Below are 26,268 nucleotides of genomic sequence, written 5' to 3' on the forward strand. Positions count from 1 at the left end.
AGGAATGAGAAAACCCACAAAAAGACCACACAATTGATTGACAGTTTTCTTCTCTGACACATTGAAAGATGTGTGTGGAGATACAATTTTAGAAAGTGATATGTTTTGAAGATGTTGTCATAACTTTTAATTGAAATGCCAATTTTAAGTAGGGATTTGCTGTTGGCAACAACAAACTTACATGTAATGCAACATTCAATTTGAGGAAAGTGAACAAAATTTAATTGCGAAATTGACTTTGAGAAAACACATAACACAGAAACTACGTAAAGACCAATGGAACTACATTTCGGATAACTACTCGGTGAATGGCTTGGGTAATATGCTTTGGACTGCCTCAGCATAGAATATTGTAAACTTAAAACATTCCATAGACATTGTAAATGAAGTTTTTACATGGCATAGTACCTCACAAATGTCACCAGCTTTAGGAGGGGATAACCACAGTTGAAATTTTTTCTGATGTTTTTGCCAGGATTCGAACCCAGGCGTTCAGAGTCTTAGGCAGACATGCTAACCTCTGCGTTACGTTGGCCTCCTTTGGCATAGAAGACATTGACTAATGCAAAAGTGTAGTATGTCGAAGTGCGAGAGAGGAAATCAGTCCAAGGTTTTCCTTTTTATACCCTCCACCATAGTATGGGGGTATACTAATTTCGTCATTCTTTTTGTAACTCCTCGAAATATTCGTCTTACACTCCATAAAGTACAAATATTCTTGATCGTCATGTAATTTTAAGTCGATCTAGCCATGTCAGTCTTTCCGTCCGCCCGTCCGTCTGTCTGTCGAAAGCACGCTAACTTTAGATGGAGTAAAGATAGCCGCTTGAAATATTGCGCAAATACTTCTTGTTAGGTCGGTTGAGATTGTAAATGGGCCATACCGGTGCATGTTTTGAGTGGTATGACCCACCATGAGTATTGACTTTTTGAGCTTCTAGAGGGCGCACTTTTTATGCTTATGCGATTATGCTGAAATTTTACACATATTGCTGTGCTAATTTTGGTTGAAATTGCTGCATAACCTGGTATAGCTGTCATATAAACCGATCTGGGGTCTTAACTTCTGGAGCCTCTAGATTACGCAATTCCCATCCAATTTAGCTGACAATTGCATGACATGTTTCGTTATGACTTCCAACGACTGTGCTAAGTATGGTTGAAATTTGTCCATGTTTTGATATAGCTGCCATATAAACCGATCTTGAATCTTGACTTCTTGAGCCACTAGAGTCCGCAATTCTTATCCGATTTGGCGGAAGTTTTGCATGATGTGTTTTGTTATGACTTCCATCGACTGTGCGAAATATGATTAAAATTGGTCCATAACCTGACATATAGCTGCCATATACACCTATCTTGACTTCTTGAGCCACTAGAGTTCGCAATTCTTATCCGATTTGGCTGAAGTTTTGCATGAGGTGTTTTGTTATGACTTACAACAACTGTGCGAAATATGGTTGAAATCGGTGCATAACCTGGATATACCTGCCATATAAACCGATCTTGAATCTTGACTTCTTGAGCTACTAGAGGGCGCAATTATTATCCGATTTGGCTGAAATTTTGCAAAACGTGTTTTGTTATGACTTACGCCAACTGTGCCAAATATGGTTCAAATTGGTTCATAACCTGATATAGCTGACATATAAACCAAACTGGGATCTTGACTTCATCAGCCTCTAGAGGGCGCAATTATTTTCCGATTTGACTGAAATTTTGCAAAACGTGTTTTGTTATGACTTCCAACAACTGTGCGAAATATGGTTGAAATCGGTGCATAACCTGGATATACCTGCCATATAAACCGATCTTGAATCTTGACTTCTTGAGCTACTAGAGGGCGCAATTATTATCCGATTTGGCTGAAATTTTGCGAAACGTGTTTTGTTATGACTTACGCCAACTGTGCCAAATATGGTTCAAATTGGTTCATAACCTGATATAGCTGCCATATAAACCAATCTGGGATCTTGACTTCATTAGCCTCTAGAGAGCTCAATTATTTTTCGATTTGCTCAAAATTTTGTACAACGGCTTCTCCCATAACCTTCAACATACGTGTCAAACCTATAAACCAATCTCCTTATTTTACTGCTTGAACCCCTAAACGGCGCAAATTCCTATTTCGGCTAGTTATCAATAAAACCTAGATTTTGTATCCCGAAAGGATACTTTAAGTGTGTTATATTTTGAGGTTTGTGGGAGCATAAAGGTAATCCCGGTCTACCTCAGGGGACGATAAAACCACTTTACAAGGGTGAGATACAGTTCGATAAAGTTGACTACTTGTGCCCCTCCATCCTACTGGAGGCTATCACTTTTAATCTAATGGTACGATTTTAATGATTCTTCCAAACATCCAGACCATTTTGTATAGCTCAGATCACTCTGGGCCACTTTGAGGCATGCGGATTGCATGCTCATTGCTAAATTATCTTATCTGATAGTATTGATGCAAAATATATAATATGTTCAATGTTATGATGGTAGATTGAGAGAAAAAATGCTACTACAATTGTTACTTCAAGCCTCATTAGTTATGAGGAAATAAGCCGTGAAATTTAGAACAAAAAAAAACCCCATTATTGTGGATACGTTAGAAATGATTTGTACATAAAATACTTTAAAATTTAGATACATATACCAACGAGAATTTCTGCAGTTATGATGTCAAGGGAAGTTGTATTCTTTTTATTGGCAATCCATATTTTTGCCGTAACTGAGGTGAGCCATGGCTATTTGAGAACATTTTTAGATTTTTCCAATTTTTTCATTTTAAGACATCAAAACGTCGCTTTAATCTCATCTTAAACAATGTGACCTGTATCAAGTTGAAATATCCCATGAAAAGCTTTGGTTGTCAGTTGAAAAAACTAGGCACTAGTCGTTATGCCATCAACTCCCATTTCATGCTGGAAAAATCATATGAAAAGAATGCAGAGATTCACATCTTGGCATACTTCACCCCGACTTCAGCTAAAAGATCTGTAAAATTCATGGATTTCAAATTGAATATATGTGACGCCCTATCCACTGTTATGCGGATTCCTATGGTCAAAGTTCTGTTAGATGAAACCAGAAGGTCAAGTAATTGGCCCTATAGATGTCCCATAAAGGGGGTGAGTATAGAAAACAAAAAAACATAAAATAAGAATTTCATTCTGGAGTTTTTTTCCGTTACCTTTTCTTTACAGAATTTTTTATACACTGTCTCTAATTTTAGCATAACCGCTGAAACTTTACCCTTGTATATGCCATTTATGATCTTTAATTTTTCTCTAAACACCTATGACAATGAAGAGATGGTTTCTAGTTTTGTGACATATGGAGCTGCAGTGCCAAAATAAAAATTGGTTTAATCAGGCTCCACACACACAGAGATGTGGAGCTGTGTCCACTTTATGTTCAACATAAATTTCAATCTTTGTTTGTTTCTCCTTCGAGACGAGTTAATGATCGGAGATTTTCTTTGTAAGTGGAAAAGGAAAGCCAGAGATCGCAACACACACCAATCACTATGGAACGCGTTTCGCAATTTGGTTACAATTATTTATCAGCCATAGTAGGGCTGTATATTGGTATGTTGTATTTGAACCGAATTTATTGCGAAAACGTCTTTATGATACAATACAACATTAACCACGCTCGACAACACTGTCTATAAGCTGTACTTATCCCAATGCATGTGCTTTTGTGTAACGGCAAATTTGCTGTCTGCACTAAAGCACGCTACTTCCATGGTAAGTACGCACACGATTCTGTGCATCTGTTGGAAGTTGTATTGATGGCTTCGAACGCTAGACGACGGCAACGGCTCTCGCTGTTGCTCCGTGTGACCAGGTTAATGTTAAGTGATGACAACTATCTTTATTGGGATGTACTTGAAAATGTAAAATTGGGTTTTAGAGTTGTAAGTCGAGATAGAATTCTAAAGAATGAGTTTGATATGCAGAGTAGATACTACGCTTATAATGTCATCGCGACCAGGAATATGTATACTTCATAGGGAATTCAGACAAAATGTCTTGCAAATGGTAGGCGGCGTGCCGTTTGGACTCCGCAATAAAAAGGAGGTCCCTGATCGATAAGCTTAAACTTGAATCGGGCAGCACTCATTGATATGAGAAAAGTATCGCTGAGAAGTGAAGTTCATGGTCACATTCTCTATGTCCATTAACCGAGTGAGCTCCTCAGACCTTGCCAACAAAAAAATGGAAAATGCCACAATCATCCCCCATATAATGAAAGGCTTCGACGTTGAGTTCTATCCATCTTTGATCCATGTGTAAGTTGTTTTATATCCCCAAAACTTATAAAGCCAGTCTGCCATGCCGTAAAGTAAGCCATCTGTACATAGAGTCTACTGTTCACTATGTCCATCCCTTGGATAAACCATATGCTAAGGAACAGGTGGATAAATTGTGTGTCCCATGGCATAAATATAAGGGAGAAAGTGGCACAAGAGACGCCACAGGGGGGCATATTATCGCCACTGCTATGGATGACCACCATAAATGACCCGTCTGCTACGCAGACGATGTTATAATATATCTGAGAGGTAAGGATCCGAACGAGCTATGCAGAAGGGCCGAAAGGGTCTTGCATATACCATGTGATTGGGCTAGACCCAGAGGTCTCAATGTTAACCCAGAAAAAACTGAAATATGCCTGTTCACGAGGAAGACGAAGGTGGGCGCACCACGTTTCCTCAATAAGACGATTTCAATATCTGACAAGGTCAAATACTTAGGTGTAATCTTGGACAGGAAACTGAATTGGAAGTGTCATATTCAGAAGCATACTGAGAAGGCTCACAGATGTTGGGCACTATGTAGACGGGCCGTAGGCTCAAAATGGGGCCTGAATCCGAGGAAAGTCCACTGGCTCTACAGGAATGTGATTAGGCCAATACTTACTTACGCCTCAGTAGTTTGGTGGGCTGCTATGGAGAAAAAGTGCAACATTAGGACCATACAACAGGTTCAGTGAAAATGTAGTCTTGGCATAGGCGGAGCGATGAGGACCACGCCCGCTAGGGCACTGGAGACTATTCTAGATATCCGACTCATTGACATACAGATTAAGTGTGAGACCGCCACTGCGGCTACGAGACTTAAGACGATGGGAGAATGGATTGAGGGTGGGAGCAGTATAATTGAACTGACGATAGGAAACCTGGAAGGAAGGAAAGAGGTTTCCGATCGGATACCTGAGATGAACCTTGAAGTCGAGTGCGAGGCACTGCTGCCATCGGCACTGCTGCCAACGGCACTGATGCCATCGCCACTGCTGCCATCGGCACTGCTGCCATCGGCACTGCTGCCATCGGCAATGCTGCCATCGGCACTGCTGCCATCGCCACTGCTGCCATCGCCACTGCTGCCATCGCCACTGCTGCCATCGGCACTGCTGCCATCGGCACTGCTGCCATCCGCACTGCTGCCATCGGCACTGCTGCCATCGGCACTGCTGCCATCGGCACTGCTGCCATCGGCACTGCTGCCATCGGCACTGCTGCCATCGGCACTGCTGCCATCGGCACTGCTGCCATCGGCACTGCTGCCATCGGCACTGCTGCCATCGACACAGTCTTAGATTGACCGAACCCTAGTATTGCCATCTGGAAGATCATGTTACACGTATGGATCAAAGCTAGAGAACAGAGTGGTCCCTGGGGTATACATTGAGAACCCAGGGACTGACATCTGTTTTAGACTGCCTGACCATAATACGGTCCTGCAGGCGGAGATCCGGGCGATCACGGAATGCGTGAAGTGGTGTGGTGCTAATGCGTTGACGTCGAGTGTGAACATCTTTACTGACAGTGAAATTGCAATAAGGCCAATAACAACCAGGTCGGCAAGGTCACGAACAGTCTTGCAGTATAAGAAGGAGATTAACGCCTTCTCTGAGGATGGCAAAATCCGCATCATTTGGGTGCCGGGCCATAAAGGAGTAAGGGGAAATGAAAGGGCAGACGATTTGGCGGTGAAGGCCAGAGGACTGCCGTCAATAAACTTGGTTAACCCGACGCAGTCCGAGTTAAGGGAGTGGGCGACGAATGCGCATGCAACATTGTGAAAGAGCGAAACGGTCAATAGGACGGTGAAAATTCTATGGGGGAATCCAGATCGTGAGAAGACGAGGCTATTACCGAAAGGAAGCAAGAAGGAGGTCTGTATAGCTATTGGTATCATAACGGTATACCTAGGACTACGAGCTCACTTATGCCAAATCGGAATATGATGAGACGTTGGAGCATTTCCTTTGTTTTTGCCCGGCTTTCGCGTCCAACAGATACCGGTACTTAGGTGGAGACACAATATCAGACATGAACCAACTTAGGGGAGTGGCATTGAAAACAATTAAGGATTTTGTAAGTAGCACGGATTTCCTAAAATTTCTTTTTAGAGGATAGTTTTTAGAGCGCACAACAAGCCGATTACTGGCTTAGGTGTATGTCCATAGTGGCATGGGGCGGATTAATATCTGCACCCTCTTTTCAACCTAACCTAACTATGTCCACCTTTTACAGGTTTTCAGTTTACAGGACGGCTTTAGCTACATCGAGTATCCGGTTTGTCTGACTGTTAACCTTTGAAGCTGATTAACTACCAATAATGTGAACAGCGTCCTCTGTACCAAAGCCTTAGTCATCCTTTCGCACTCAGTCCTCACTGGACATTGTCAATATATTCTCTGACTTCTGAATATACCCCACCGTAATAGGTCTTGAGGACAGAATCTTTTTTAGTCTAGAGGCCTCAGATGTATCCTCCACGGAGCTGCAGAATTCTATCCAGTTTTTGTTCTGAGCCTTTCTCAGCTCGCCCTTATATTTTCTTAGGTCAGCCTTATAGATGTCCCAATCGTGTGGTGCTCTTGTGGCTTTTGCTCTGTTGAAGAGTTTTCTGCAGTCCTTTCTTAGACTAACCCGCTTTGGGGTCTAGCATGGAGGTCGCTGTTTGCCCCTTGACTTGGAACTAGGACATGCTGACATAAGCAAGTCATTCAGGGTCTTCGCGATCCACTTGATCACTATGTCGTCCGTAGTTTCTACTTGCTTTTCTGGTCTAGAAGGGATAGACGTGGAGGCGGACTCTCCCCCTTATCCCAAAAGTACTACCCAAAAATAAAAGTGGACCGATCGGAGCAATATGGGATTCAATTGGAAGGTATTCAAGAGTAGAGTACGAATTTCATAATAAAAATTGGATTCAAGTACCTGGGGGCCGTTACAGCCCCAATATTCCTTAAAATAGGTTTATTTGACGATCATGACAATATGGGACTCAAATGAAAGGTATTCGGGAGTAGATTACGAATATGGTTGGGAAGTAGGAATATTATTGATAAAGGAAGGGGGCGGACCCTCCACCGTTACGCCAAAAACACCACCCAAAATCAAAAGTGGACCGATAAAAACAATATGGGTATCAAATGAAACGTATGCGGGAGTAGATAACGAATCTGGCATACAAATTCATTTCGAAGTATAGGGGGTCACACCACCCCCCCCCCCCCCCACTAAAACGCCCAAAATGGGTACATTAGCATATCACGGATGTATGGGACTCGGTTTGTTTGTTCCGTATAGACTGAAAAACGGTAGAACCGATTTTATCGAAAATTGCGCATATTGTGTCGGTTTGTCTGGAAAAAAACATAGGCTATATAATTTTTCGATATCAGACGGGGGACGGACCCTCCCTCCTTATGTTAAAAAAATAACCCAAAATCAAAAGTAGATCGATCAGGACAATACAGGTATCAAATAAAAGGTAGACTACGAATATGGTATTAAAATTTGAGTCTAAGTACCCATCGGGCCGCCCCAAACAGACATATTGGACGTTCATTTCAAAGGTATTCGGGCTCAAGTGAAAGCTATTCGAATCTGGCCTACAAAATCTGACTATATGATACTTGGCTGATCTGATTTTCTTAAAATTTTCATAGATTGTGTACGTATGTCTGGAAGGACTCGTGAGCTACATCATTTTTTAGATATCAGGTGGCGGCGGACCCACCCCTTACCCCAAAAACGCCACCCATATCCCAAAGTGGTCCGATGGGCACAATAAGGGTATCAAATGAAAGGTATTGGAGACTAGAACACGAATATGGTACTAAAATTTGGGTTCAAGTACCCAGCGGACTCCCCCCCCACCCAACCCCAAATTTCCTCTAAACAGATATATTCGAAGTTCATGTTAATATGGGACTCAAATGAAAGGTATTAGGTAGTAGATTACAAATATGGCATAAAACATTAGGTTCAAGTAATGGGAGGTCGCCCACCCCCAAATGGGCATATTGGCCGACCGATTGGGCATGGTTATATGGGACTCAAATAAAAGGTATTCGGGAGTAGATTACGAATATGACATTTAAATTTGAGTTTAAGTCTAGGTGGCGCTTTTCCTCCCAAAGATACGTCAAATAGGTTATTTGACCCATTATGACAATATGGGACTCAAATGAAAGGTATTTGAGAGTAGAAAACGAATTTGATATCCAATTTTGCAGCCAAGTGTTTTGGGGTACGTCTTAAAGCACCGCCTAAACTGAACTCCATTTCCTTTGGGAATAAAGAACGTATTTGATATATATTTTCAATGCAAAGTGCCGGTGGCCGCCCTCCAAACGGTTCATATTTACTAGCCATGGCAATATGGGGTTCAAATGAAAGGGATTTGGAAGTGCAGCACGAATTTGTTATCCATATTTAAGTCGAAATGTCTGAGGAGCCATCCCTCTCCCAAAAAGCACTTCTCGTTACCCTAATTTTTAAAAACACCAGGCACCGAGCAGGAGCAAACTTCTCACACATCAATGAGTGCTTTTCGATTCAAGTTTAAACTCAATGATAAGGGACCTTTTTTATAGCCGAGTCCGACCGGTGTCCTGCAGTGTGACATCTCTTTGGTGAACATTTTTTAAATTACCATGCATGGCATTGTACCTCGCAAATGTCGCATTCGGCGTCATAGGCTACAATGCCACGAATTCAATATCCACATTCAGGGCAAAGTGTCCCCACCCTAAAAAGATATTACAGAGTGATAAGGAAGGCGCTGCGGAGCGGGCCCGGTTCGGCTAGTGACATATATAAATGGAATATTCATGGGCAAATTAGCAAATAAACTTAACACGAGTACGAGTACCCCACCTTATGGTGGTGGTTAAAAAATTTTATATAATCATTTTGATTTCATGCTAAGTCAATTATGTGGAACCAAAGCGTGAAGTCCAACAAGCCTATTTATAAACTTCATATGAAACTGTGTACATATTCATAAAAAAAAAACATTTAAATATAGGTATTCCATATAACCATAACAGCAGTTATGTTGTCTAGAAAAATTATTTTCCTTGTTCTTGCAATCCATTGCATTGACACCACTGAGGTGAGCCATTGAAATGTGAAACATATCCAGATTTTTTCAAATTTTTGTAACTCTCAGACAGCAAAAAGACGTTTCAATCTGATGCTAAACAATGTGACTTGCATCAAGGTGAATTCTTTAATGAAAAGCTTTGGTTGTTCGTTAAAAAACTTCGGAACTAGCCGTTATGCTGTGGATGCCCAGTTCCTGCTGGAAAGACCATTTGAGAAGAATGCAGAGGTGCATGTCATGGTATATTTCACTCCAAGTTTAGCCAAGAAAGCTGTTAAATTCTTGGATATAAAATTGAATATATGTGACATGCTATCCACTGTCATCTCCAATCCGCTGCTCAAAGTTATTTTGGATGAAACCAGAAAATCTAGTAATTTACCTTACAGATGTCCCGTAAAGGCAGTAAGTAAAAATTTTTTGAAATAGCGAGTTTGCTTGGAAAGTTATGTAATGTCCTTTTCTTTACAGAATTTTGTATACACTTTTTCGAATTTCAGCTTAACTGCTGAAACTTTGCCCTTGTACACACCATTTATGAAATTTAATTTCACTTTAAACACCTATGACAATGAAGAGCTAGTTTCCAAGTTTCTATTGGAGGGGACTACAGTACCTAAGTAGAATAAACGTTGGTCAAAATAAGATTGAACTGTGGCTTGGTATTGAACCACATAAATATTGAAAACAAAACGAAATGGAGTTTTTTATTATGTTTTTGAATAATAAAACAGTGGTGAGTATGGAAATTCAGGTTGGCCAAATCGTGGCAAAATTCTTTAATACTAAGGACCCAATAACACTTTAAACACAGGTAACACAGCTATCTCTTATTATCAGGGTTAGGGAAGAAGTTTTAGATGTGACAGTATGTTTGGAAAATCCAACCGAAGTGTAGCAGTTACTGTACCACTACTATGGTACAGGGTAACTTAGTTCATCTCTTTGTACGACCCAGGAGGAAGAGAAATAGACCCATTGATAAGTATACCGATCTACTCACAATCACTTTCTGATTCGATTTAGCTATGCCTGTCTGTCTGTCTGTCCGTCTGGCTGTCGTTGTTAATTTGTGTACAAACTACAGGTCGCAGTTTTCATCCGATTGTCTTCAAATTTGGTACAGGCATGTTTTTCTGCGTAGAGATGAAGCCTACAGAAATTGGAAAAAATCGGTTCAGATTTGGATATAGCTCCCATATACATGTTCGACCGATTTGCAGTAATCTTATATATAAATATATGAATTTGTGTTTGTTTGTAGATTTGTTTGTTTGTATGTTCCCCATACTCAGTAACGGCTGAACGGATTTTCTTGAAATTTTCACAAATATCTGAAGGGGGGGCGGACCCTCCCCCTTACCCTAATTTTCAGAAACGCCAGATCTAGAAGATGGGTGGTGCGATTTAAGCGAAATTTTGTGTGCTCTCTTAAAGTAACCCACAAACAAAAATTTGGTACCCAAATTTTCGATGGGGTACCTAGGGGGGCGCCCCACCCCAAAACCTACCAAATATATATAAACATCAATCACGACAATATGGGACTCAAATGAAAGATATTTTAGATTAGAAACCGTATCTGATATCCAATTGTCGGACCAAGTGTTTGGGGAACCACCCCAACCCCCAAAACACCCCTAAATCGGACATATTTACTGACCATGGAAATCAAAATGAAAGGTATTTGCCAGTAAAATACGAATCTGATAACCAAATGAGGGATCAAGTTTCTGGGGGTCCACCCCTTCCCCAAAACACCCCCCAAACAGGTCTTATTTACTGGGGCTTAAATAAAAGGTATTTGAATGCAGAATACGAATCAGATATCCAAATATGGGACCAAGTGTTTGGGAGGCCGCCTCCTACCAAAAAACATCCCCCAAAGGGGAAAAATTTACGACCATAGCAATATAGGGCTCAAATGAAAGGTCTTTGGGAATAAAGCACGAATTTGATATCAATATTCGAGAAAAGTGTGTATGGGGCCAACCCACCCCCACAACACCACCCAAATAGGATGTATTTGCTGACCATTGCAATATGAGGCTCAAATAAGAGGTTTTTTACAGTAGAACATGAATCTGATATATATTTTCGAAGCCGAATCACTGTTTGGCCGCCCATCCCCCAAAACACCCCCCTTACTGGTCATATTTGCTGAACTCACCATGACAATTTGGGTCTTAAAGAGAATGGAGCTCGCTATTGACAGTTTTTAGGGCCCATACCTTTTAAATGAAAGGTATTTGAATTTAGAAAACGAATTTGATATCCAATTTTTAGTATGTTTGTTTGTGTGTTCCTTGTAGACTCAAAAAGGGCTGAACCGATTTTCTTGAAATTTTCACAAATGGTGCATAATGATCCCGTGGTGGAAATATGGTACTACATTTTTGATATCTGAAGGGGGGGCGGACCTTCCCCCTTACCATAATTTTCAGAAACGCCAGATCTCGGTGATGGTTGGTGCGATTTAAGCGAAATTTTGTGTGCTCTTATATAGTACCCTAAAAATAAAAATTTGCTATCCAAATTTCGGATGGGGTACCTAGGGGGGCTGCCCCACCCTAAAACCTACCAAACATATATTTATATCAATCACGAAAATATGGGACTCAAATGAAAGGTATTTAGGATAAGAAAACGTATCTGATATCCAATTGTCGGACCAAGTGCTAGGGGGACAACCCCAAGCCCCAAAACACCCCTAAATCGGACATTTTTACCGACCATGGCAATATGGGACTCAAATGAAAGGAATTTGCGAGTAGAATACGAATCTGATATCCAAGTGTGGGACCACGTATCTGGGGGTCCACCCCTTCCCCAAACAGGACTTATTTACTGACCATGGGAATATGGGGCTTAAATAAAAGGTATTTGAGTGTAGAATTAGAATCTGATATCCAAATATGAGACCAAGTGTTTGTGGGGCCGCCTCTCCCCAAAAACCTCCCCCAAAGGTGACACATTTTCGACCAAAGCCACATGGGGCTCAAATGAAAGGTATTTGGGAGTAAAGCACAAATCTGATATCAATATTCGGGAAAAGTGTCTATAGGGCCACCCCATCCCCACAACACCACCCAACCCACAAAACACCCATAAATCGGACCCATAAATCGGGACTCAACTGAAAGGTATTGGGTTGCCCAAAAAGTAATTGCGGATTTTTCATATAGTCGGCGATGACAAATTTTTTCACAGCTTGTGACTCTGTAATTGCATTGTTTCTTCTGTCATTTATCAGCTGTTACTTTTAGCTTGCTTTAGAAAAAAAGTGTAAAAAAAGTATATTTGATTAAAGTTCATTCCAAGCTTTATTAAAAATGCATTTACTTCTTTAAAAAATCCGCAATTACTTTTTGGGCAACCCAATATTTGCGAGTAGAATACGAATCTGATATCCAGATGTGGGACCAAGTGTTTGGGGGCCGCCCATCCCCGAGAACATCCCCCAAAGAGGGCAAATTTACGACCATAGCAATATGGGGCTCAAATGAAAGGTCTTTGGAAGTAAAGCAAGAAACTGATATCAATATTCGGGAAAAGTGTCTATAGGGCCACCCCACTACCATAACACCACCCAAATAGGATGTATTTGCTGACCATTGCAATATAAGGCTCAAATAAGAGTTTTTTTACAGTAGAACACGAATCTGATATATATTTTCGAAGCCGAATCACTGTTTGGCCGCCCCATCTCCCAAAACACCCCCCTTAATGGTCATGTTTGCCAACTATGGGAAAGTGGGGCTCAAATAAAAGGTATTTGGGAGTAGACCGTGAATCTGATATCATCATTTGGGACCAGCTGTCTAGGGACGTCCCACCACCATAACAACCCCCAAATAGGATTGTCATGGACTCACCATGACAATGTGGTACTTAAAGAGTGTGGCGTTCGCTATTGATAGTTTTTAGGGCCTATACCCCTTAAATGAAAGGTATTTGAGTTTAGAAAACGAATTTGATATCCAATTTTTAGAACAATGGCAAGGTGGGGTTCAAATAAATGATATTTGAGGGTATTTCATGATGCTGATAATCGTTAGGGCTAAGAGCTTCTGGGTGTCAAATTACAGGTATAGGGAAGAAGAGCGCAAAATTTATATCCACTTTTGAGTAGAATACGAATCTGATATCCAAATGTGTGGCCATGTATTTGGGGCACCGCCCCTTCCTCAAAGAGTACAAATTTACCGACCATGGTAATATGTGGCTTAAATGAAAGATATTTGAGATTGGAAAACTAATTTCATAACCAATTGTTGGAGCCAAGTGTTTGGGGACGCTTCATCCCCTTAAACCAATGGCCATTGGTTGCAATATAGGGCTCAAATGAATGGTATTTGGGAGTAGAGCACGAAATTGATACTCACTTTCGGGACCACGTTTTTTGGTTCCATACTACACCCTTAACCCACCAACCACCACCCTGGGTGCCTTCCCATTCCCAAATTCCCCATGGGAATATCGGGCTCAAATAAAGTCTTTTAAGAATGGCCCTAAACCCTCCGAGCGAATTCATGGACCAATTGAGGTCATATGGACTCAGAAAAAGGTAGTTATATTGTTATACTGTTAGTCAAGCGATATACCATTTTCGTAGCATGGCAATTCACTAAAAGCTCTTTAATTGCCGAAAATAAATATTCAAAGGATAATATTATTCCGGGTTCAGCTAGTAATGCAATAAAATGATCATTTGTTAACCGATTCTCTCGAAATTTGGCAGGAAGGATTTTCTTATGACTCTCGACATTACTGGTGGGTTTTATAGAAATCGGTTCAGATTTAGATATAGCCTTAATATATATATATATATAAATCGCCCGATTTTTACTACTTTACTATTGACCAATCTTCCCAAAACTTCGTTCAACGCTTTCCTTAACGACTTACTCAATGTCTGTAAAGTTTGCTCGAATTCGGTTCAGATTTAGATATAGTTCCCATATATTTACATATACATATGTTCGTCAGATTTGGACTAATATTGCAATAAAGTGCTCATTTGTTAACAGATTCTCTCAAAATTTGGCAGGAAGGATTTTCTAATGACTCTCGATATTACGAAGAAGTTTATTAAGAAGTTTTTTTTAAAACCGGTTCAGATTTAGGTGTAGCTCTCATGTACTTATATGTTCGATAGATTTGGACTAATATTGTAATAAAGGGCACATTTGTTAACCGATTCTTTCAAAATTTGGCAGAAAGGATTTTCTTATGACTTTTAATACAACTGGTGAGATTTATATATAGCTGCTGTATATGTATTTCACCCGACTTTCTAAGGTTAATGCAAGCGCATTATTGGCCAATACTGCCAAACTTGTGCACAACTCTTTCCTCGATGCCTACTACAATATCTAAGAAGTTTGATCAAAATCTGTTCAGATTTAGATGTAGCTCCCATGTATATGTTCGTCAGATTTTGGCTAATTTGCAATAATAATGTCATTTGTCAACCGTATTTATTACAGTTTGAACATATTGTATTTGCTTGAAATTTGAAACGGATTGTTTAATAACTTATCTGAAAACATCCGCCGAGGTCCATCAAAATTGGTTCAGAATTAGATATTACTTCCACTTTGTACCTAAAGTGTAGATGTAGGTTATTATAAAGTCGGCACCGCTCGACTTTTGCTTTTTTTACTGGTTTGAAACTACTCTAGGTTAGGTTTGGTTTAAGTGGCAGTCTGCCATTAGAATCATTTAGACGTTTTCCTCTACTGTGATACCTTAAAAACGGGAGAAGCAATATGCTTTCTAGCTCCTATCGTTGAAACATCCAGATCGCTTTAAACTTGCGATTGTTTACATCAGCTAAATCAGACCGGTTCTCAAAGAAATGAAAGCCTAAAGGGAAAATTCTTCTGACTGCCAATGCCGGACACACAAACAGCAAATGTTCCATAGTCTCTTCTTCTTCAATGTCCTCCCAGCTTCGGCAAAAGTCTTCAGTCTGTCAGCATGTTTTCCGATTAGACAGTGGCGTATCATGACGGCCACAATGACTGAGACCTCTGAGACCCCTTTAAGTCCAGATTATCCACCCTGTTTGGAACATGGGGCATTGTATCAGGGGTAACACAGTGTCCGTAGCTGTCCCGTGACCAAAGAGAAAGCTCCCTTAGTCTCATAGCAGTGGTCGCAGCAATATGTCTAGCCGCAATATCCGGAGGCATTAGGTGTAACATCAAATTCATTACATCAAATGGCGTAGACTTCAATGCGGCTGTGTTGCTTAAAAAAGCCATACTTTAGATCCGGCTGAACATTGAACAGCAGGTGGACTATTAAGGCGCCGTCCACCAGACCATAACACTATACCCAGTGCATCATACACGGTATAAACTCCCAAATTTTGGTAATAACTCTTTTGTAGATGAATGTGGCAAATGTCATTCGCAGAGGCAGTTGGTTCAAGGCGCTGGCCGAGAAATTCTCTACACTAATGCTGAAGAACCTAAATGTACGAAGAGTCCAGTACATTACTAAGGTGTTTAAATTGTCTTTGGACATTTTTCCAGACGGTTTTGAAATCATATCGTACAATTGATAGTAGTTTACAATAGCACAATTGATGGTACTTTGATCTGGCTAAGCATTGAACAGTAGGTGGACTTTTTAAGCGCCGTTCACCATACCACAACACCATACCCAGTGCAGGATACACGGTTTAAACCCTCAAATTTTTGGCAATAGCTCTTTTGTAGGTGTATATGAAGAATGTCATACGCAGCGACAGTTGGCGCTGGCCGAGGAATTCTCTACACTAATGCTGAAGAAGAGTCCAGTATATGACTAAAGTTTTTAAGTTGGCTCTGGACATTTTTCCAGACGGTTTTGAAATCATATCGTACAGTCGATAGTAGCTTCAGGCCTCTATGTGGATGATATCTGTGGTAGCTTAAACGTATACCTTGTTGTAAGAACTTTTGAAGACTTCCGCGGCTAAGTCTTGAACCACAATGTTCTTAACAGGGACGGCGGAAGTAGGTAAGCAGCTGAATTTAAGAGACGATGTCGTAATGGTAACGACCGCCACACAACCGATCACAACCGATAATGTTTAGTGGCAGTTTTAAACTCACCTAGACTGTTGAGTCTATTCACAGTGGAACAATTTCAGGGTCATTATCTAGGACAAGGAAAACTCCAAATGGGGTTGAAAGTACTAGGTCAGTAGAGCAAAACCCCAAACCGGTTTTGGGGTTTCAGACCAAACTCTTTTATTATATAAAATGCAATAAAATCTATATTACGCAATATATCAGCGATGGGTGGCCCGATTTAGGCGAATTTTTGTTTTTACTCTTATAATAACTCAAGAATATAGGTTTGATCTTTATATTAAGGGTCAAGTATCTTGGGGAACGCCCAACCAACCGAAACGGGCATATATATATATAAGGATCGGTAAAATTTTCTGTACACAAATACCCAGCAAAAACTTGCTGAATTTTCAGCAGCTATGTAAGAGAGCTCTTGAATGCGCATCCACTATGTATACAATTCAGCACATGCAGAAGCACAAAAAGGAGAATAGAAAAGCACTAACACTCCCATGTTTGTTTAAAATCGTTACATGTTGTGTCATTCGCTAAAGATCGTGCCATACGGAATGCAGTTGTGTGTGCGGATAGGGAAGCACCCACTTATGTTAGTGCACCGAAAGTGCTCTAGTTTCAGAATTTAATTTTTTTCTTCGGAATAATCCATTATTAAATAACTCCCTTGCGCAATTAAAAATGGTAGTCCTAAATTTAGCGCAAGATTCAATTAATCTGCATGGTAGAGGTCACAGTATGCACACAGAATAGCTAGTGCTTCCAATTTTTTGGAATTTTTTTTTTTTTTTTGATAGGCAATTACTCTTCTACGACCAGACGAAATGCATGAAGTTAGAAGCTGCGAGTATACTAAATTTATCAGTATAGGTGTTTCTACTTGCATTACAAATGGGAGAATTTAAACAAGTAAGAGCGTGCTAAGTTCAGTCGGGCCGAATCTTATATGCGCTCCACCATGGATCGCATTTGTCGAGTTCTATGCGTGGTATCTCTTTTTAGGCAAACAACAAATATTGAATAAGAACTGTTATGCTATTGGAGCTATATCATGTTATAGTCCGATTCGGACCATAAATGAATGCTGAACATTTCCGAAGTCATTGTGTAATATTTCAGGTCATTCGGATAAGAATTGCGCCTTGTAGGGGCTCAAGAAGCACAATCGGGAGAGAAAGAGAGGTGGAAGCTGTATCAAGCTATTGATCGATTCAAACCATCTTAGACACGTATATTGAAGGTCATGAGAGAAGCTGTTGTACAAAATTTCTGTCCAATTGGATGACAATTGCGCCCTCTAGAGGCTCAAGAAGTCGAGATACCAGACCGGTTTATATGACAGCTATATCAGGTTATGAACCGATTTGAATCATACTTAACACAGTTGTTGGAAGTGATACCAAAACATTTCAGTCAAATCGGACGAGAATTGCGCCCTCAGGACCATAAATGAATGCTATAACAAACATTTTCAAAGTCATTGTGTAATTATTCAGGTCATTTGGATAAGAACTGCGCCTTGTAGGGGCTCAAGAAGAGAGAGAGGTGGAAGCTGTATCAAGCTATTGATCGATTCAAACCATATTAGACACGTATGTTGAAGGTCATGAGAAAAGCCGTTGTACAAAATTTCTGCCAAATCGGATGACAATTGCGCCCTCTAGAGGCTCAAGAAGTCGAGATCCCAGATCGGTTTATATGGCAGCTATATCAGATTATGAATCGATTTGCATCATACTAAACACAGTTGTTGGAAGTGATATCAAAACACCTGGTGTAAAATTGCAATCAAATCAGACGAGAATTGCGCCCTCTAGAGGCGCAAGAAGTCAAGACCCAAGATCGGTTTATATGGCAGCTATATCAAAACATCGACCGATTTAAACCACACTTAGCGCAGTTGTTGGAAGTGATACCGAAACACAACGTGCAAAATTTCAGTCAAATCGGACGAGAATTACGTCCTCTAGAGGCTCAAGAAGTCAAGACCCAAGATCGGTTTATGTGCCAGCTATATCAAAACATAGACCGATTTAAACCATACTTAGCGCAGTTGTTGGAAGTAATACCGAAACACCACGTGAAAAATTTCAATCAAATCGGACGAGAATTGCGCCCTCTAGAGACTCAAGAAGTCAAGACCCAAGAACAGTTTTTATGGCAGTTATCAAAACATGGACCAATTTGGCCCATTCACAATCCCAACCGACCTAATAAGAAGTATTTGTGCAAAATTTCAAGCGTCTAGCTTTACTCCTTGGAGAGTTAGCGTAATTTAGACAGATAGACGGACGGACGGACATGGCTAGATCGACTTAAAATTACATGACGATCAAGAATATATTTATGGGGTCTCAGACCCATATTTCGAGGTGTTACAAACAGAATGACGAAATTAGTAGCTGTTGTACAAAATTTCTGTCCAATTGGATGACAATTGCGCCCTCTAGAGGCTCAAGAAGTCGAGATCCCAGCACGGTTTATATGACAGCTATATCAGGTTATGAACCGATTTGAATCATGCAAAACACAGTTGTTGGAAGTGATACCAAAACACCTCGTGCAAAATTTCAATCAAATCGGACGAGAGTTGCGCCTTCTAGAGGCTCAAGAAATCAAGACCCAAGATCGGTTTATATGGCAGCTATATCAAAACATAGGCAAATTTGAATTATACTCAGCTCAATTGTTGGAAGTGACACCAAAACACCATGTGCAAAATTTCAGTCAAAACGGACGAGAACTACGCCCTCTAGAGACTCAAGAAGTCAAGACCCAAGATCGGTTTATATGGCAGCTGTATCAAAACATAGACCGATTTGAACTATACTTGGAGCAGTTGTTGGAAGTGATACCCTCTAGGGGTTCAAGAAATCATCACCCAAGATCGGTTTATATGGCAGCTTTATCAAAACATAGACCGATTTGGCCCGTTTACAATCCCAACCGACCTACGTAAATAAGAAGTATTTGTGCAAAATTTCAAGCGGCTAGCTTTACTCCTTCGAAAGTTAGCGTGCTTTCGACAGACAGACGGACGGACGGACAGACGGACGGACATGGCTAGATCGACTTAGAATGACATGACGATCAAGAATATATTTGTGGGGTCTCAGACGCATATTTCGAGGTGTTACAAACAGAATGACGAAATTAGTATACCCCCATCCTATGGTGGAGGGTATACAAATTTCATTACCTTATTGATTTTACGCATCATTAACTGTGCAGTAAATGAATTGCTAAACCTAATACAAACCAGTAACAGTCGAAGCAATTGAATTTGGGTATATAGAAGTTTTAATTTAAAAATAAGATATTCTCTCAAAATATTCTGCACTTATGATGTCTACAAAAATTGTATTTCTCTTGTGCATTGCCCTTTGTTTAAGCCAAACTTTGGTAAGACTAAGATTTTTAAATTTTTCTAGAGTTTTTCTCTGAAATTTTGGTATTCAGGGGGCAAGAAGACGCTTCAACCTCATCCTAAACAATGCAACCTGCAACACTTTAAACTCATTAATGAAAATCTTTCAGTGTGAGTTGGAGAAGTTTGGTACCAGCCGGTATGGCATGAACGCTCGTTTCATGCTAGAAAGGCCATTTGAGAGAAATGCTGAGAGTCACATCTTGGCATATTTTACCCCGACTTTAGCTAAGAAAGCAGTAAAATTCTTGGATCTTAGAATAAATATATGTGACATGCTTTCCACGGTCACATCAATTCCATTGATGAAAGTTATTTTAGATGAAGTCAGAAGGACAGGCAATTTGCCCTATAGATGTCCCGTAAAGGGGGTGAGTAAAAAATGAAAATTACTAACGTATGCTGAACTATTTTCTTTGACTTTACAGAATTTCCTATACACTTTAAAGAATTATAGCGTATCCGCAGAAACGTTGCCTTCCTATATGCCATCTATGAAATTTAATTTTTCCTTTTACACCTACGATAATCAACAGTTAATTTCCAAGTTTGTCATGGATGGCGCTACAGTGTCTAAATAGTATGATAGGGTCAATATTAAGAAAAAAAAAAAAATAATTTAGACCCTTTGTAATACAACATAAATTTGTAATATGGAAGTAGAATCTTAAAGTGAAAACTTCCAATTTAAAATTGGTTTAAGTGTGGTAGTACTTGAACATAAGATTAAATTTTTGATGTTGAAAATTCTATTGGGATATCATGGTATCATACACGAGATATCGGTCTATATGGCAGATATATCCAAATCTGAGCCGATCTAGGCCAAATTAAAGATGGCTGTCGAAGGGCCTAACACAAGTCACTGTCCGAAATTTCGGCGAAATCGGAAAATAAATGCGCGTTTTATGGGCCCAAAACCTTATATCGAGAGATCGGTCTATATGGCAGCTATATCCAAATCTGGACCGATCTCAGCTAAATTAAAGAACAATATTGAAGGGCCTAACGCAACTCACTGTCCCAAATTTCGGCGAAATCGGACAATAAATGCGGCTTTTATGGGCCTAAGACCTTAAATCGAGAGATCGGTCTATATGACAGCTATGTCCAAATCTGAACCGATCTATGCCATATTGCAGAAAGATGACGATCGGCCTAACACAACTCACTGTCCGAAATTTCGGCGAAATCGGCCCAATAAATGCGCCTTTTATGGGCCCAAAATCTTATATCGAGAGATCGGTCTATACGGCAGCTATATCCAAATCTGGACCGATCTGAGCCAAATTAAAGAACAATATTTAAGGGCCTAACACAACTCACTGTCCCAAATTTTGGCGAAATCGGACAATAAATGCGCCTTTTATGGGCCCAAAACCTTATATCGAGAGATCGGTCTATATGGCAGCTATATCCAAATCTGAGCCGATCTGAGCCAAATTAAAGAACAATATTTAAGGGCCTAACGCAACTCAGAGTCCCAAATTTTGGCGAAATCGGACAATAAATGCGCCTTTTATGGGCCAAAGACCTTAAATCGAGAGATCGGTCTAAATGGCAGCTATATCCAAATCTGAACGGATCTATGCCATATTGCAGAAAGATGATAAAGGGCCTAACACAACTCACTGTCCGAAATTTCGGCGAAATCGGACAATAAATGCGCCTTTTATAGGCCCAAGACCTTATATCGAGAGATCGGTCTATATGGCAGCTATATCCAAATCTGGACCGATCTGAGCCAAATTAATCAACAATATTGAAGAGCCTAACACAACTCACCGTCCTAAGTTTTGGCGAAATCGGACAATAAATGCGCCTTTTATGGGCCAAAGACCTTAAATCGCGGGATCGGTCTATATGGCAGCTATATCCAAATCTGAATTGATCTATGCCATATTGCAGAAAGATGACAAAGGGCCTAACACAGCTCACTGTCCTAAATTTCGGCGAAATCGGACAATAAATGCGCCTTTTATGGGCCTAAGACCTTAAATCGAGAGATCGGTCTATATGGCAGCTATATCCAAATCTGAACCGATCTATGCCATATTGCAGAAAGATGACGAAGGGCCTAACACAACTCACTGTCCCAAATTTTGTCGAAATCGGACAATAAATGCGCCTTTTATGGTTCCTAAACTTTATATCGAGAGATCGGTCTATATAGCAGCTATATCCAAATCTGAACCCATCTGAGCCAAATTGAAGAACAATATTGAAGGGCCTAACACAACTCACTGTCCCTAATTTTGGCGAAATCGGATAATAAATGTGACTTTATAGGCCTAAGACCCTAAATCGGCGGATCGGAGGAGGCTATATCAAGTTATAGTCCGATATAGTCCATCTTCGAACTTAACCTGTTTATGGACGTAAAAAGAATCTGTGCAAATTTTCAGCTCAATATCTCTATTTTTAAAGACTGTAGAGTGAATTCAACAGACAGACGGGCAGACGGACGGACATGGCTAGATCGTCTTAGATTTTTACGCTGATCGTCTTAGATTTTTACGCAGACCATGATTAGGTTAGGTTAGGTTTAAGTGGTAGTCTGCCCCCAGACTCACTTAGACGTTTTCTTCCATTGTGATACTACAGGAACAGAAGAAGGAAGATGTCTTCTAGTTCCTACCGTTGAACCATCCGGAACGCTTTAAAAAGCCCAATTACTTGCGAAAGTTTACATCCGACAAATCAGACAGGTTCTCAAAGAAATGAGAACCTAATGTGGAACTCCTTCTAACTGCTAGTGTGGGACATACACACAGAGGGTGTTCTATGGTCTCTTCTTCTTCGATGTCCTCACAGCTTCCGCAAAAGTCGTTGCTGGCAACCATCAGTCGGTCAGCATGTTTTCTGATTAGACAGTGACCTGTCATGACGGACGCAATGACTGAGACGTCTGTTCTAGACAATGACAGCAAAGCAGTAGACCTCTTCAAGTCTAGATAAGGTCACATAGTTTTGGAATGCTCACACTTTGTGACCACCTATCATTCGTTGTCCTTCGGGCCTGATCCTGAAAACTTAGCTTACATGTCGCTAGATGTATACCCACAGATTCCAGTATCCCTGGAATGTGTAGGGTAGTTCCTAGTCTTGCAGGCTCGTCCGCTTTACAATTCCCTGAGATATCTCTGCGGCCCGACACCCAGAACAGATGAATTTTTAACCGTTCAACCATCTCATTGAGAGATATGCGACAGTCGAGGGCGGTTTTTGTGTTCAGAAATAAGTTTTCCAGGGATTTAATGGCTGCCTGGCTGTCAGAGAAGATATTTATGCCAATCGTCGACATTATATCTTTGCTATTCCACCACTTTCTTAATTGCAAACATCTCCGCTTGATGCACACTGCAGTGGTCGGGTAACCTTTTCGATATGACCAATTCTATATCGTTAGAGCACTCCCCAAAGTCCACCTGGTCGTTTAGTTTGGAAGCATCCGTACAGAAGTCTATGTAACTTCTGTTACCAGGATTATCTTAGTTCCAATCGGTTCTATAAGGAATAGTGGTACAGTAATTTTTATCAAAAAGTGGCTCCGGTAGAATGTAATCCACACTGCCTGGAACATCGGATATTGTATCAAAGATAACATAGTGTCCGTTGCCGCCACATAATCAATGAGAAAGCCCCCTTAACCTCACGGCAGTTGTCGCTGCAATTTGGGTAGCCACAATGTCCAGAGGCATAAGATGTAGCATCAAATTCAATGCATCAGATGGTGTCGTCCTCAGTGCGGCTGTGATGCACAAACAAGCCATTCTTAGAATCCGGTTAAGTATTGTACAGTAGGTGGACTTTTGAAGCGTCGTCCACCAGACCACAACACCATATAGCATTATAGCTCTGACAACTGCAGTATACACCCATTGCATGACACGCGGTCTAAACCCCCAACTTTTGCCAATGGCTCTCTTGCAGATGTATAGGGCAAGAGTGGCCTTTCTTGCCCATTCCAAAATGTTGGATTTGAAGTTCAATTTCCTGTCCAGCAAAATGCCCAGGTATTTTGCGCTTTCTGTGAATGGAAAATTCTCTCCACCCAAGGAGACAGGTTCCACTGTAGGAAACTTATATCTCCTGCTGAAGAGAACTATCTCTGTCTTGCGGGGATTTATACCTAGACCCATTTCGGTAGCCCACTTTGCTGTTGCACGTTCCTGAAGTATATCTCATAGAGTGCTGGGAAACTTTCCCCCTAACCGCAATTGCCACGTCATCAGCATACGCGACCACTTTTACACCTTTTTCTTCCACAGACAATAATATATTATTATTGGCTATATTCCAAAGTAGAGGAGGCAGTACACCTCCTTGAGATATACCTCTGCTGACCCATCTTGTAAGATCCACAGATCCCAAGCCTGCCGTAATGCATCTTTTAGTAAGTTATTTATAAACTTTCTTACGGTAGAGTTGATGCCTAGAAACTCCAACTCCTTCATGATTGACTTCGGTTTTACATTATTGAAAGCACCTTTAGTGTCAAGAAATGCTACCATTGTATATTCCTTGACAGCGAGGGAACTTTCTATGTAGCCGACCAGGTCGTGAACGGCTGTTTCAGTGGATTTTATGCATGCTGCTGCCGTAACAGGCGATCTCCAGGAATATTTGCCCTAAGATATGTTTCTATCAACCTCTCAAGGGTCTTCAGCATAAAGGATGACAGACTAATAGGACGAAAATCATTGTCCCTCGTGTGGTAGGGTTTTCCTGCTTTCGGAATGAAAATGATCTTCGTATTCCTTCATCCCACAGACATTCTGATACAAGCAGAGTATATCTCCCTAAGCCTGGGACCCAGTCTATCAGACACAACTTGCAATTCAACCGGTGATACATCATCAGGGCCTGGCGACTTATAGAAGTCGCAATTTCTTATCGCCCAAAGGATTTTCGGCTCAGACACAATTTCCTTAATAGCCATCGACGAATGCATACCAGTGACTACCTCTTCCGGCGCCACGTTGTCCGTTGGAGAATTTCCCGGGAAATGTGTATCAATGAGTAGTTCAAGTCTTCCCTCACTAGGCATTGTCCATACATTCTCTGACTTCTGTATATAACCCACCGTAATAGGTCTCGAAGACAGAATCTTCCTTAGCTTAGAGACCTCAGATATATCATCCTAACTGCTGAAATCCACCCAGGATTTGTTCTGAGCCTTTTTAAACTCGCTCTTATATTTTCTTAGATCAGCCTTATAGATGTTCCAATCGTGTGGTGCTCTTGTGGTTTTTGCTCTGTTGAAGAGTTTTCTGTAGTTCTTCCTTAGACCAACCAGCTTTGGGGTACACTATGGCGGTTGCTGTTTGTCCCTTGGCTTGGCACTAGGACATGGTGACACAAGCGAGTCATTCAGGGCCTTCGTGATCCGCTTGACCATTATGTCTACATCCTGCGCAAGTACCACTTCCTTTTCTGGTCTAGAAGGGATAGACGTGCAGAATTTGTGCCGAAATTTATCCCATCCGCCTTTCTTCTGTTTAGCCGAGGGATCACTACTTCAGTATTTTCTCCAAGGCTGAAACTTATATAAAAATGATCAGAGAAGCTGTGGTAATCCAGCACTTCCCAGTCGCATATTTTTGTGCTTATATCTTCCGAAACAAAGTTAAGACCCAGTACCTCCTGCCTGTTCCTGGTAATAAAGGTACTATGCCGTGTACCTTCTCTCCAAAGAGGTGTCGCACTGCGGCACGCCGTTCGGACTCGGCTATAAAAAGGAGGCCCCTTATCATTGAGCTTAAACTTGAATCGGACTGCACTCATTGATATGTGAGAAGTTTGCCCCTGCTCCTTAGTGGAATTTGCATGGGCAAAATTTGCATTTGCATATCCCTTTTATCATAATTCGTCAGATTGCAACTTACAATATATTCGATAAGCAGCTCACCCCTTTCGTTGACATCCGAACTTCCCCATATCTGGTGGTGTGCATTAGCATTACTTCCTACAATGAGGCTCTTCTCCCCCAAAGAGCGGCTTCAAACAGCAACTTAAGGTTTGAAGGCGGCATCTCTGAATCGTTTGCCATATAATAGGGAAGCCTGCCAGTAATGAGACTTACTGGCAGGCTTCCTTAGTGCCCTAACCATTCCTCCACACCCCCATGGTTCTTGGATAAGAACTACGTCAAATCCTCCTGCCAACAGGAGGCCCTTTAGTGCCGCCGAAGCGGTCTTACAATGGTGGAGATTTATCTGCTGAAACCGGACCATAGTCAGGATTCAGAACTTCCACCACTGTTGTGTTAGCCTTGTCTTCTGATTCCACCAGGAGTTCATCCTCACAAGATTTGTTAGATCTTGTCATGATGAGCTTCCGTTCGCATCCAAGG

General features: G+C 40.9%; 2 protein-coding genes across 2 annotated transcripts; both read left to right on the forward strand.

Moving 5' to 3' along the window:
* The first annotated feature begins 3,974 nt into the window (after window positions 1-3,974).
* LOC131997957 (uncharacterized) lies at window positions 3,975-10,028 on the forward strand. The gene is made up of 4 exons (XM_059369863.1): window positions 3,975-4,037; window positions 9,327-9,413; window positions 9,471-9,809; window positions 9,876-10,028. Exons 1-4 carry the CDS (start codon window positions 3,975-3,977, stop codon window positions 10,026-10,028), a joined length of 642 nt encoding a protein of 213 aa, XP_059225846.1.
* Window positions 10,029-19,831: 9,803 nt separating this feature from the next.
* On the forward strand, window positions 19,832-20,494 carry LOC131997958 (uncharacterized). Its single transcript, XM_059369864.1, has 3 exons — window positions 19,832-19,888; window positions 19,946-20,284; window positions 20,342-20,494. The coding sequence occupies exons 1-3, from the start codon at window positions 19,832-19,834 to the stop codon at window positions 20,492-20,494; spliced, it is 549 nt and encodes a 182-aa protein (XP_059225847.1).
* Window positions 20,495-26,268: the final 5,774 nt, after the last annotated feature.

This window comes from Stomoxys calcitrans, chromosome 5 (genome assembly GCF_963082655.1).
Source record: "Stomoxys calcitrans chromosome 5, idStoCalc2.1, whole genome shotgun sequence".
Taxonomy (NCBI): Eukaryota; Metazoa; Arthropoda; class Insecta; order Diptera; family Muscidae; genus Stomoxys; species Stomoxys calcitrans.